Genomic DNA, 14,622 nt, shown 5'->3' on the forward strand with positions numbered 1-14,622 from the left:
CATAGAAGAGAATGCCACAACCTCCCTGTAGGAAGTTTCATAGAAGATAAAAAGTTGGGTCACTTCTCCAGAACTGCCACCTAGGTCTTCCATTCATCCTAAATGAATATGGTTTTCACTCATCACACTTAAATAGGGTAGGCACTGGATTGTGAAATGTAAGACATACACACTGTTAGCATTCATTGTGGATCCCCTAGAGAAGGAATGAGTCTTGGTTATATAATTTAGAAAAACAAACTATTAACATGAATTGTTTTTTGTTGTTTTTTTAGATCTGCCAATTTAAAACAGAAGCATCAAACTGTATCAGCATTTTTGCTCGCCTTGTTCTTTCGTTGTTCCCATTTTTTTGGTACTCCACTCACTCCAAAACTTTGAGTCATTATGAGCGCACCGAACGTCTACAGTATAGGTTGTACAATCCCACAGATTAGTGAGTTCAATTGTTGCGCTGTCTTCTTCCATGAAGTAATCTTTCTGGAAATTGGACAGAATAACAGTTTTCCTTCAAAGAACACAGCAAAAATCATAGGTGGCAAAATATAAATACCGTGGTCTCTCTTGCTATCACTTGCATCCGTATTCTTACATTCCTCACCCCCCACCCCAAGTGTGGCTCAGATGGTAAATTCTGCATGCCCAAAATTGGCATGCATTCTTGGCTCCTTCAATAAAATAACTGCTTACCAAAAGACAGCGCGCGTGCGCACACACACACTTATGGCAAGTTCATGGAGAATGGAGAATGTGGAAATGGAAAAGGTTCAGAAAAGGGCAACCCAATTTATTAAGTGGATGGATAAACTCTCCTTTGAGGAAAAGTTAAAGCATTTGGCAATTTATAGTTTAGAGAAAAGGCAAGTAAGAAGAGATGTGATGAAAGTGAATGTTCCAGCCAAAAGTTGGAAGATTCAAGACAGAGAAAAGGAAAGGGAAAGGGAAAGGGATAGGGATAAGGGAGGGGAGGGAAGGGTAGGAACTATGGAACTCGCTGCTACAGGCAGTATGTCTCAGAATATCTGTTGCTGTGATTCACAAGTAGGGAGGCATTCAAGTTCTGTTTTGGGACTTCCCATAGGCTTCTGGTTGACAGACTACTCTGAGAAGGAGGAGACTGGACTGGATGGGCCCCTTTGGCATCATCCAGCAGAGCCCCTCTCATGTTCTTAGCTATTCTTACTCTTCTCACAAAAACTGATTTATCTGCCTTTCACCTGGAACTCCAAGAAGGAATTATTCACCAGGAATCAGAATAACAAAATGTCACAAAGGACCTGGGGATGTGGCAGCCATGCCCTTGACTGACTTTGAAGCTGCGAGACACCAGACAAAATAGGGGCACAATTGACAGGTTAAGAATACAGTCAGAATGTCACCCAGATAAGGATGAGCATCTACATTCCACTACCTCGGTAAACTACTAGCTGATACTACGAGGATCAGACTGAGAAGATGAGGCCAACCTGGACAACAACAATAACCCCTGTGTGGTGGCCTTCCATGCTGTTTTTGAGATGAGTGTGGGAAGTGTTCTAACTGTGTGTGCAGAATGAGGCAAACAATTTTAGGATAGAATACATAAAAAGATTCATTAGAGGTCTTGCCCACTGCCTGTAGTCATATGAGCTGGAAAAATTGCTACTCACGATTCAACTCACCATGCCATTTTCCTTTATGGATTTATAACGAATTTGGCACCTCGTATTGTTCTCGGCACTTCGAGGCATTCGAGATTTTTTCCAATGAACTCTTAGCTTTGGCGGCATCCCTGGAACTGTTTCTATTTTAGTTATCTGAGGAGGATCAGACTTCACTGGAATTGAGAAAGAAAGCTCTCATGCTTTCAATACTAACAATTTTACAACCAATCCTACCGGCAGCAGCAAGAGAGATTCTGCTGGAATGGAGAGTGGGGTAGGCTGCACACTTGAACCCCATTGCAGAATTTATATTTCATTTCTAAACACAGCTATAAAAAGATAATTAAATTACTTCTGTTCACTGGAGGGGGACTGATGAACCAGATCAATGTCATGCAACACCACTGCCACACTTGGAATTAAACCCAGCTGGGTTAGAGGTAGAGGCAGATTATTGTTGTTGTGCAACACTAGTGTTTTCATTGAACGTTTTTATGCATATTGCTTGCGGAGACGTTCAACAGGCAGTCTTGTAGCTGATTAGCTGTAATATATTGAAATGAATAAAATGAAGCAGGGGGATTGGAAGTGTTTTTACCTTTGCTATTAAGATTATGGTGTTCTCTATTTGTTGTGGTTTTAAGCAGTTTTAAAAGTTGTAAGCACTGAACTGTGGCCAAAATAGGCAACACCTCATTTATGTGGGGTTTATGTTCTGGGCCTCTGCATCCGTCAGCAGAATGCACATAAATGGAGAGTCCTAGTGGCTTGCAAGGAGACTCTCTTCTGGCTCTGGGGAGGGTCTACTTGAGAGCCAGGAGGACTCTCCAGAGTGCTCCCCACTGCTGCGCTCCTGGCACCATGTGTGTGTGCGGTCACACAAAGATAGAGCACACACAAATGGGGCGTTGCTTGTACATCTAATACAAATATTGCCTCTCTGGGGTCTGAGGCAAAGGTCTTCTACATCATTTGCTACCTGATCCTTCTACAGGAGATCTGAAGGATCAAGCCTAGGAGCTGCACACCAAATTTAATGACTTTCCAAGACAAAACCATTTGACCTTCAACAAGCTGATACTCTAGTGTAAGATGTGCCATCACAAAATGTCACTAACCAAAGCCAGAGTACATATTGAACCCCTAATCCTAATAGCCATACAGGTATTGCATTCACCATGAGTTCTGAGGCTGTCCAATCACAGAGATCTCAGCCATCTGTCATGGATGCTTTAGCTGAGATTCCTGCATTGCAGGCGGTTGGACTAGATGACCCTTGGGTCCCTTCCAACTCTAAGATTCTATGAATGTTGGAATTTCCCACTCATTCAAGTTGGGGGGTTGGAATTGGCTTGACACTTTGATTGCGTAGCGGAAAACCTCATTAGTTTTCTGTGCCTTTCTACCTTCAGCCTCCCTCCTTGCATCCTACCCTCTAGCAGTTTTAAGAGCTGTTTGAAAGGCCTTGTGCATACATCAGAGCTGGACTACAAAACAGTTGTTTAATTCAGGAAAAGAATAACCACGCCAAGTAGACATGAAAGTGACAAGTAGGCTTGTCTCCTTCAAAAGGCAACTGATTTGTACTGCTAAGGGAAGAAGCGAGATAATGTGGAAATGTAGCTATGCATTATATTATGGCACTGCTTATGAGCCATATTGCAGGAAACTATGGACCACTTAGAAACAAAAAGCTGAATTTGTCCAAAGTGGTAATGCGTATAAATGAAAGCATGGAAAGGTTTCCAAGAGATGAAGCTTTTCAAAATCCGCATAGGAATGTAGATTTATGCAAAATAGAATTCTTCAGCAGGGTGCTGTCAGTGTACCAGAGAGATTGGGCTGGTACCCTAAATGTTCCTGGTAAATTAAGAGTATTAAAGTATTAATGCCTGCTGCCTCCTTCTCAAAGCCTAGGAAGCTTCTGCTCTGCTTATGGAGGGAGGTGCAATGCTCCAAGGGGGTCCAAGAGCCCTTCTACCATCTTCCCTAAGCCCACTTGGCTTTGGTAAGGAGGCAGCAGGGCTCCAGTATCCTGTCAGAGGCCTGGAAACTCCTTCCCAAAGCCCGGGAAGCTTCTTCCCAGCTTAGAAAGGGAGGCACAATGTTCATGCGCATGGCGTTGTCCTGTCCCAATCACACTTGGAAGCTGGCACCTTTGGCGCTAAATGTTATCCTACGAAAATCTTCACTGCATGCCACTGGAATTCTTTTATCTCTGCAGTAGCAAAAGATGTATTGCATAAGAACTGGTTGCTCAAACACAGTCTATGTTTCTCATATTTTAAACTGCTTATGAACTTACAAATTGTTGTAGAAATTATGCAAACAGGCTCTGAGGTTGCTTCCCCCAAGCTATTTCTTGCCGTCACCCGGACACGATATTCCCGAGCAGAAATTGGTTGATTGAATAATGTACACAAAGCACTTTTGGTTGAGCAGCTTAGTATCTCATCGCCTAATGTCGAAGCCCCTTTCGCTGAGCAGTTTTCTTCCTCATTCGGTGCTAACATCCTGTTTGTGAAAAATGCAGGCAGTGGGAAGAAGAAGAAAATTAGTAAATATTTTTTGGGGAAGAAGTGGTTAAGAAGCTCACATTTAGAATCAAATCCAGGACTGAAATATGTTGAGCACAATTTAGAAAAGAACAGTAAAAGGTGAATTATGCTTTTAATAATGACAACCGAAAGTTGAGAACATTCAAGTGCCACAGATTTCAACAGAAGAAATTTAAAGCATGGGTTTTCCCTCCCATAGAAATTAATAGGATGAAAATATCCTGCAGCCAACCAAGAAGCAGTACGAGATTCTTGATTAAGATCTTACATGCATATTTATTTTATTTTATTTTTAAAAATATCTTTGTATGCATTGGTAACCACACACAGCTACTTTGAAGATTAAAAAAAAAGTGTTCTGGGACAGTAAGTTAAACTTTTTCCTCTCTTACCCCTCTCCCACAGAGCTATTAGTTCTACAGGTGAAAAATCAGACATGGGTGGGAGTTAATTTAGATCAAAGAAAGGGCAAAGGAGAAAATGATAAACTTGCTCTCCATCTAAGGCTGCTAACCTGAGAGAAGGCATGCTAAAAAAGAAAAAGAAAACAACCCTATGGGAGATCTACATCACAGATGTCCCATGTATCGTCTGAAGTATTGTTAGGCCTGGGTCACCACCATAAAAGTGCTCAGCTGTATACCAGCCAGAAAACCCAACGTCCCTACCACTTACCCTGCTAAGGACATGGAGGTAGCTTGTGCTTAGCAGCTGGAGCTGAGTATTGCCTCTTACTGCATCTTCCTGACCACATATCCCCAATTAAAAACAAAAATTATTATTTGCATTGTCAGTGTGGAAACACTATGGATAGTAATAAAGTTCTAGGCTGGATATAGTCAAGGGTTTTTATAAGCAGTACAGGTGGCAAAGAGAGAAGCACAATTCCTTTTCCTATAGATATGAGTTAAGGCTGTACCACCATTGTCATTTGTCAAGCACATATGGCTGTTTTTGGAAGCATTATTAAAAAAACCCAACAACCTCAGAACAAAAGCTGACTGTGAGATACACATGGAACAAAATTATTTCTTTTCTACTCTGAAAAAAATGTTATTGCAGTGAATAGATATTGAAAAGAAGATGGCATACAGTGAATGCACATGGGTGAAGACTTTTTGTGGGCTGTATCCAACCTTTGTTATAATTACAGACCCATTGAATTTAATAGACATAAAAGGATAGATATATGACACATATGAGTGCAAAGAGGGGCAGAAAGTAAAACTTTATGGTACAGGCCACCCCCAAGCCCTGCCAAGCTTGTGCATGGGATTCCAAGGGTCTTGGTCCTCACCATGGGCTGTGCTCCTTTGGAGAATTGAATGTGTAGCAGAGACTGTCATAGCTTTAATAGATATGATTTATTCACATATTAACACCAGAGTTTGGAAGGAAGGAGTCCAGATCTTACAGCATGGTCATCTCAAGAAGGGTTTGTTTCCCTCAGCAGTGCAGCACTTGAGCCCAAGGCATCTCTCCCAGGCTGCTTTCAGCCAACCTGCCCAAGATGGATCTCAGTCTTTTTTTCTCACCATTCTTCTTCCCAGCACACCTTGCTCTTTTCCTGTCACCTCTCTCACACACAGTTACGCTGGCAACCTTTCTCTGCCCAGCCCAAGGATTCCTCTTAGATGGGCAGTCAACACTTTGCCATGTTAACAGTTTTGCTCTTCACTAGCTTGGCCAGGCTGATTGCATAAACCAGCATAGGAATTCTTTGTCTGACACAGTTCTGCAGCTTGTATTTTCATTCATATCCCAAATAATCAAAATCCTACCATTTATAGGGTTTACGGCAGTCCCCACCCAAACTTCCAGCTATATATAGATAGCTGTTGTAGAGTTATTTATTAGCAGGTTGTATGGCTTTATTCCTCTTAATCTCACTGTATTTCTGAAAATTTAACAACCCTGGAATTCATTTTTGGATAAAATGCATTTTGTGTTCTGCCACAGACCCCATGGAAGCCATTTTGTACTGTGCCACAGCATACCCACAGCAACCACTTCATGACTGGTACCCACACCCCTTTATATAATATTAGTAGCCAAACTCTTAGCACTTACTGTTTAGTGAGAGTATAGACTGTTTCAGGGTCCCTTTCATATGTCCAGACACAAGTAAGAGTTGAGGCACGTTTGTAATAAAATAAGCAGGCAATAATTTCAGGAGGCTGTGGAGGAGCTGCGAGCAAGAAAGGAAAAACAACAGATTTCTCAGGCATTTGAATGACCAGTTTCGTTTGGTAAAAAGACTTTAAACTATTTGGCATCAGTAAAATCTTACAATTTATATCTTTTAAAATATTACACCCACAAGGATCCCATTCTGTGTAAATATTGTCAAAAAATTTCAAGTATTATCTTCATCTATTTTTAAAGAAAAATAATTTAGATCAGATATACTAACAGCAAAACACAAAACAACACAGTAGTGATGAAAAAATGAACAAAGAAGGGTTCTACCTCGTCCCTTTAACAGATTCATGTGTTGTCTACCACCCCTCAGACTTGACATACACATTTTTTCTTTAAAAAGTAAGTTTTATTAAAGATTTTCTTGGTTTACAAAAGTATGTGCATTGTCTCTTTTTTCAGGTTGTAAAATCTTTTCTACAGATCAGTTACATTTGTTATGAGACATTAGTGTTGAGTACAGTATAAGGTCGGGGAAGAAGTGGGGGGGAGGGGTGATTGCGAAATTTATATTCTTTTATTATAGTGTATGTGTGGGGTTTTGTGTCAGCGTCAACTGGATAACATGTTTTAATTCCCCACATAGTTTTTCATAATATGGCATCTTGGACTTTTTGCCATTATACAACAACTTTGGAGCCAGTTTAGACTTCATACATTTGCCAGCTTTCTTTGTGCCACTCAGGGCCAAATTAGACTCAGCACTAAGCAAGTCAGTGTGTGTTTGCTTTTCGAAAAGCAGATATGGTTTTGAACTGTAGCACACAAGGAACGCAGGTTTAACTTTTCCACGCCCAGCTGTGGTATCAACAGCTGGCCAAAACCACCTCTTTAGCCCTAGGAGGAAGTTCTTATTTGGGATTTAGTCCAGTTAAATTAGATGTTTTAACCTGTTTATAGTGTATATAGATCGCCCGCCTTCATTCAAGTCAGCAGGAGGAAGTTGATACTACTGATTTCAATTTTAAAAAATGTCTGTAGGTTTAGGATTGCAATCTAATGATAAGTACAGAAAAGGTTCAACTTACCTAGGGAACAGAATCCATAAGGCATGATTAAGATCCAAAGTGAGGCTTGGAATATTTTATTTAGAATCATTGTGTGTGGGCAGAAAACGCTGTAACAAAATTAAGATTGTTTTCTCCGTTCAGGTCTGGAGCACTCCTGTATTATATAGTACAGGCATCATCCCCCCCACCCACTTACACATGTTGCACTCGCGCATGACCATGAGTCTGCACCGTGGAAAGAAAGAAAGAAAGAAAGAAAGAAAGAAAGAAAGAAAGAAAGAAAGAAAGAAAGAAAGAAAGAAAGAAAGAAAGAAAGAATAGATAGATCCATACCAGGAACTGGCAGGAGAGAGCTGGAGAGTCCTTGTGGTTTACAAGAAGACCCTCCCCAGAGCCCAAAGAAACACCAGTATGGGCGGGAGGAAGCCTTGAGCACTGAGGGCTTTGTTTAGGCTACCAGCTAGCAGTCAGCAGCCTCCAGCCGGAGACTCTAGATATTTTGGTCTGGATTGGAGAGAGGGTGGGGGAGAGAGCCTGGAGAACAGGGGGAAATAGGCATTTAGGGACTTTTTTAAAAAGTGCCCCCCACTTTATGTGATTTCACTTATGCACGTGGGGCCCCGGAATGTAACCCTTGCATAAGTGGTGGGTGGAATATACATGTATACGCTGTAGTGAAATTAAGATTTTTCTTCTCCAACAAGGTCAGAAATGCTCCTGTATGATATAGTATATATTTCTATCAGGTGAACAAACAGTATAGTTTATAATGAAAATAAAATTGTTTGACATATCTTCCCTCAGCTACATTTCCAAAGGAACCAGAAACCATCATTCTACTATTACTTCACACATTTCAGAGTTGACTCCTGAAAATAGATTTCAGGGCTGAATTTTTTGCTCTCTCTCTCTTTTTTAAGAGTCCTATTGCTGTAACACAGAACTTGTGAAGCAGGCTTCCTATTTATTGGGGTCAAACGATTTAGAAAAAACCTGCAAACCACAAAGCAGTATTGCCACCATTATTGCTACTCCCCACAATCCCAGTGCTCCTAGCCAGTTTTTCAACAGTAATGCATGTATGTATAGTATAGTCCCTGGGATCTTAGTGGTTATAATGATTATCCCCTCTCCTGTTGCTATTTAGCTGCCACATCCCATTGGCCCCTCCTGCTCAGTTGGTAGAACTTGAGACTCTGAATCTCAGGTCATGGGTTTGAGCCCCACGTTGGGCATAAGCTTTCTTTTTGCTCCCTCGGGAAACAATGGGGCAAGAAAAAAGTCTCCTCTGCCAACACTGCCCTACATTTGGCACCAGCATGGATGCAGGAGTTGCCAGGAGGAGGCATACAGCATGCCATCCTTAAGGACTCCACTCCAGATTTGTTAAATCCATTATGGGGAATGGAAAAATCAGGTTGCTACCTCCGAGTATAGGGCGGTATATAAATTCAATAAATAATAATATATATATTTTCAGCTCACTGTTAATTCATGAGTCAATTGCTTCCATTCTATGATGTTCATTATTTGTAGGAATAATGGAATCATAGAACTGTAGCGTTGGAAGGGATCCCGAGGTTCATCTTGTCCAATTCCCTGCAATGCAGGAATCTCAGCTAAAATGGCCATCCAAGCTCTGCTTAAGAACCTGCAAGGAAGGAGAGTCCACAACCTTCTGAGGGAGACTGCTCCAAAGTTGAACAGCTCTTACTGTCAGAAAGGTTTTCCTGAACCTTTGTCAGAATCTCCTTTCTTGTAACTTGTGGGATTTACATTTTTCTTTTCTTTTATACTATCTAATGCAAAAAACCCCAACCCTTTAGAATTAAAGAGTTCCCAATCCAGGATTAAAAACTGAATGAAGCTTACTTTTGGTTACTCCAAGCTTTGATCATGACCATCATGAGGTGGTGAAAGTCATCCTTTTGTTGCTGTTGTTAAAAAATCAGGAGTCAGGAACACTTCACCTACTGCAAAGCTTCGACAGACTTACCAGTAGAACTTGACCTACTATCTGCCTACTCCTGGTAGAAGACAAATTCCAGTGCGGAACAGGCTGCCTACACATCCCCCCCCCCCCAAGGCAACTTTGCTTTTTTAAGGGTTGCCGGGAACTGGGATAAATTTCAGTGCCCAAAATTCTTAGGTGGGAAGTAAGTTCTTCAAATGTACTTTAAAGGTATTGCACATCAACTTGAGAGTTATTGAAAGATAAACATGTGCACATGGGTCAGACCAAAGCCCTTTAAAGCCACACCTATCCAAAAGTTCTTAAAAGATAATTTATGTCCTGTTTTGAGGGTCTGGGGTCAGGAATCCAAAGTTGTGAAGAACGAATCGAAGCGTCTTCTCTACCATAGCTGTCAACGTTTCCCCTTTTTCAAGGGAAATTTCCTTAATAGGATTCCTCGCAAGAAAAAGGAAAAGTTGACAGCTATGTTCTCTACCCAATGGATCTTTCAAGTCCTCCACTGGAACTCTTAATATCAACAGCACAAAGCAAACAAAAAACCCCGCTGAGTTTGGGCACTATGAAAACAGCATTAGAAAGAAAGAAAGAAAGAAAGAAAGAAAGAAAGAAAGAAAGAAAGAAAGAAAGAAAGAAAGAAAGAAATCTGGGGAAGTGCAGGAGGCGGGGGTGGGAAGAAGTGTACAATGACGGGGAGTGGGAGAATGAAAAAGCAAATGTGGCGCTCAAAGCCAAAGGACTCTTGAGGGCGTAAGATGAGTAAGAAGCTGCCATTGCGCAATAAAAGATGCAGGAAAGGAAGGGAAGCGAGAGGAGCATCTTTTCGGTTTCAACAACTGCCTAGAAGCAAGGCGGGGAAGGGTCAGTCGAGCCAGGGAAAGGAGTGTGTGAAGAGGGGGAAACCTCGGGGCACAGTCCACTCACTGCTCCTGGGGCTCCCCTACCTCCTCAAGCTACAGCAGCCTGCCACATGGTCTCTGCCAGAGCCTGAGGCTGAGCTTTATATGTCTTCCCCGCCCACCATGTTCCTTCTCTCCCTCTAGGCAGGCCTCATCGGCCTCCAAACTGGGAGAATAGTTGTGGAGACTTCCAGTTCTAACCCACGCGGAGCTCTGCTGAAATGATTGAAAAGCATTAAAAATGTACTCAATGAACTGAGGTTCTGCTCCCCACCCCCACCCTGTAATGTCCTTCTTTTCGGGGAGATGAAAAGATGGGCTAGAATGCATTGCGACTAAAAGTGTAGCTACTTAAGGAAAGGAGAGCGAGGGAGGAACACCACCACATGCGCAGATGTGGAATTATTTTTAGTTATAAAGTAAGAGTTGTGCCCATCACCTCAGACAAAATGGAGTGGAAGGCCACGTAGACTGAACTTGTAACTACAGAGGACATGCCGATTAATTCTTGGTGGACTTATAAATGACGCTGCCTTCCCGTTTTGGGAGTTTATAAAAATATTAATTGCATAGCCTTGTTTTGTTTTTGGTGAATGTGCCTCTATTGCATTATATGTTTATTTTTAAATACGCTGTGAAGACTTTTCCCCTAATAAATTGTCGTCATCTAAAGAGGTGAATGATGCGACTGAGGCATTATTTACGGCTTTTTGCTGGCATGTTATTTCAGAAAGAGAAATTCATCCATAACAAAATTGCTATGTTGCTTCTTGTGAAAACAGTCCTGAAAGTCCTTCTTGTGAAAGTCCCGAGGGCTAGTCTTACTATTAGGCCAAGCGAGGCAACGACAAGACACATGAAAGGACCTCAAATTCTTAGTTATTATTGCATTTTTACTGTGAGGGGAAACATAGTTGTCTTTTGCACCAGCCTGGAATAAGAAGTGTGAAGAGCCATATCTGCCCATTTTTTAGAGCAGAAAGCAGTTCATTTCTTTATAGAGATGCTTTTCAGAGACAGGGCACTGCTCAACCAGGAACTTAAATATATTGTTGTGTGATAAATTTAGTTATATTCAGGGATGCCAACTTGAATAAAATATTGTGGGGGGGGGGAGCCCCACCCCACATAATCAAGCACAAGACATGGCACACGAACCCCATCTGAATGGCAATGCCGATCAACTTTTGGCTGGTGACCCCCTCACATATTTCAGCTGGGGTGAAGGGACCTCGGCCCCCTATGGTTACTTTGTTGGTTTTCTCTGATTTTAGTACCTTCTGAATAGGTTCTGAAGGGCTATTTTATGTACCGTATTTTTTGCTCTATAAGACTCACTTTTTCCCTCCTAAAAAGTAAGGGGAAATGTGTGTGAGTCTTATGGGGCGAATGCAGGCTGCGCAGCTATCCCAGAAGCCAGAACAGCAAGAGGAATTGCTGCTATCACTGCGCAGCGATCCCTCTTGCTGTTCTGGCTTCTGAGATTCAGAATATTTTTTTTCTTGTTTTCCTCCTCCAAAAACTAGGTGTGTCTTGGTGCGTCTTATAGAGCGAAAAATACGGTAGTTCTTACAACTTTCATAATGGCCCCCACAATAGTATTGGGGTGCATAAAATGACTAATGGATATGAAGTTGCTATGCAATTTACAGGCTTGCACAAGCATCTTACATGAGGTTAGCATTTGTTCATTCCACCGAGATTTGCTCAGGAAAACTTCAGTGTTGACTGTGCTAATTGTATGGATGGTTTGCTGCAATTCAGGAAAGCAAGCTGTATTTCCTTGGGGGCAGGGAAAAACAGAAGGAATTTAATTGTTTGCTTCTGTATTTTTAAAATGAGCAATCGTACCTTAGCTTGCAGTGTTTCCTATAAGAACCTTGGATGGTAAAAATGTTTTCCCAAGATACCAAGTAAACTGCGTATTTTCAGAAAAATGTCCTAGACATGACTACATGCAACAAAGCAGAAGTCTAGAGTTCATTTAAAGACTATAGGAAAGGCCAGGTGGTTGAGTAGGAGTGTTTGGTGCTGCTCTCTGAAGGCACTTGAACAGCACCTGCTCCCCTATAAATGAAAGTGGGGAAATGATTTGGGCCAAGAAATACCAACAGCCGTCTGGGGAGGAATCATGGCGGGTTAGAAGTTCCCTGTTGACAGCTCATCAGCAGAGATAATTATGTGGTGATTAATGATAGCCAAGCCATAAATCTTGGTTATCACATTATCTCTGGAGAAAAGAGCTTGCTTTTCCATGGCAGGGACTGAGAAACTTTCCAGGGACCCATACGTAGGGCGGTGAGTGACCAACAGCGGAAGAAAAACAATTTGTCTAAATGGTACATGCTAGTCCTAGGGTTCTTCCAAATCTATTATTATAGCAACAGTTGCAATTTATTCATTTTGGGGGGGTTACTGCAAAATGCAACTATTGACACATCATTCTGCTTTATTTAAGTAGTTTTATGAGTACAGTGGTGCCCCGCAAGACGAACGCCTCGCAAGACGAAAAACCCACTAGACGAAAGGGTTTTCCGTTTTGGAGGCGCTTCGCAAAACGAATTTCCCTATGGGCTTGCTTCGCAAGAAGAAAGCCCATAGGGAAATCTCCGGGGACCTCTTTTAAATGCTAGCGGTGGGGAGCAAAGCCTTTCCCCCCCCCTCCGGCCTTCAGAAGAGGTCCAGGAAGGCCGGCGGGGGCCGAAAGGCTTTGCTCCCCACCGCCAGCATTTTAAAAGCAGTCCGGGATAGCAGGGAAGCGCTTCCCGCTATCCCAGATGGCTTTTGAAGGCAGGCAGGGGGGAGCAAAGACTTTTGCCCCCCGCCCGCCTTCAGAAGAGGTCCTGGACCTCTTCTGAAGGCGGGCGGGGGGCAAAGGTCTTTGCTCCCCCCCTGCCTGCCTTCCGGGAGAGCGGAGAAACGCAGCGCTTTCTCCGCTTTCCCGGACGGCTTTTGAAGGCAGGTGGCGGGGGGGAGTAAAGACTTTCGCCCCCCACCGGCCTTCAGAAGAGGTCCAGGACCTCTTCTGAAGGCTGGTGGGGGGCGAAAGTCTTTGTCCCCCCTGCCTGCCTTCCCGGGGGCTTTTAAATCGCCCCGGGACAGCGGAGAATTCCTCCGCTGTCCCGGGGCGATTTTAAAATGCTGGCGGGCAGCAGCGCTGCCGCCCGCCAGCATTTTAAGATCACCCCAGACAGTGGAGAAATCCTCCACTGTCCCGGGGTTTTTTAAATGCTGGCGGGCGGCAGCGAAGGCTTCGCTGCCGCCCGCCAGCATTTTAAAATCGCCCCGGGAGCGGAGAAGTCTCCGCTGTCTGGGGTGATCTTAAAATGCTGGCGGGCGGCAGCGCTGCTGCCCGCGAAGCCTTCGCTGCCGCCCACCAGCATTTTAAAAACCCCGGGACAGCGGAGGACTTCTCCGCTGTCTGGGGTGATCTTAAAATGCTGGCGGGCGGCAGCGCTGCTGCCCGCCAGCATTTTAAAATCGACCCGGGAAGTCTCCGCTGTCCCGGGGGCTTTTAAAATGCTGGGGGACGGCAGCGAACGCTTCGCTGCCGCCCGCCAGCATTTTAAGACCGCCCCGGGACAGCGGAGAAGTCTCCGCTGTCCCGGGAAGGCAGGCGGGGGGGGGGGGCAAAGACTTTCGCCCCCCACCGGCCTTCAGAAGAGGTCGGGGGACAGACTGTCCCCGGACCTGGTCTGAAGGCGGTTTCCATAGGAACGCATTAATTGATTTTTAATGCATTCCTATGGGAAACCGTGCTTCGCAAGACGAAAAACTCACAAGACGAAAAGACTTGCGGAACGAATTAATTTCGTCTTGCGAGGCACCACTGTATTAAAGAAAAATGGGTGAACATCAAGAACTGAACTTAACTTCAGCTTATAGCCACTCTGACCATTACTGAATTTCAAGCAAGTTTCTTTTTTGACATCCTCAATCATGGTCAGTGTTTGCTGCTGAAAGTGTTACCAATGCACTTTCAGGCTGTATTTTTCATGCACTTTCAGGCTGTATTTACCAATGCACTTTCAGGCTGTATTTTTCATTAGATACAATTACTGAAAATGTCAAAATCTTTGTCAAGCTCACCTATATGTTCTCACATCCAAGTGTGACAAAACCATACAAGTTTTTTGAAACTTTTGTCCTGGGCACCAGCTCAATCTGCTAAGGAAACAGGGTGATGTGTATTGCAATGTCATCAAAAGGAAACGCCTGCACAGTAGCAGCTGCAGTTGTGTACAGTACTAGATGAAAGTTTTAATTCCAATGTACTTTCAATGTAAGAGGGGGGAAAGAACACTGTGCAGCAGGGGAGAACAGAAAATACAGGGTGTATTG

General features: G+C 43.2%; 1 protein-coding gene across 2 annotated transcripts; it reads right to left on the reverse strand.

Moving 5' to 3' along the window:
* Nucleotides 1–253: 253 nt before the first annotated feature.
* On the reverse strand, nucleotides 254–10,546 carry LOC310827522 (interleukin-31 receptor subunit alpha-like). Of its 2 annotated transcripts, none has more exons than XM_083703717.1 (6): nucleotides 10,327–10,546; nucleotides 7,429–7,517; nucleotides 6,272–6,389; nucleotides 3,949–4,157; nucleotides 1,662–1,816; nucleotides 254–480 (listed from the first exon to the last, which is right to left on the reverse strand). In XM_083703717.1, exons 2-6 carry the CDS (start codon nucleotides 7,496–7,498, stop codon nucleotides 310–312), a joined length of 723 nt encoding a protein of 240 aa, XP_083559843.1. In that variant the 5' UTR covers nucleotides 7,499–7,517; nucleotides 10,327–10,546; the 3' UTR covers nucleotides 254–309. The 2 variants fall into 2 exon arrangements, with proteins under 2 accessions (XP_083559843.1, XP_083559842.1); XM_083703716.1 differs by lacking the exon at nucleotides 10,327–10,546 and adding an exon at nucleotides 9,283–9,683.
* Between the last annotated feature and the right edge of the window lie 4,076 nt (nucleotides 10,547–14,622).

This window comes from Podarcis gaigeae (assembly GCF_964106915.1).
Source record: "Podarcis gaigeae genome assembly, chromosome: 11".
Classification (NCBI taxonomy): Eukaryota; Metazoa; Chordata; class Lepidosauria; order Squamata; family Lacertidae; genus Podarcis; species Podarcis gaigeae.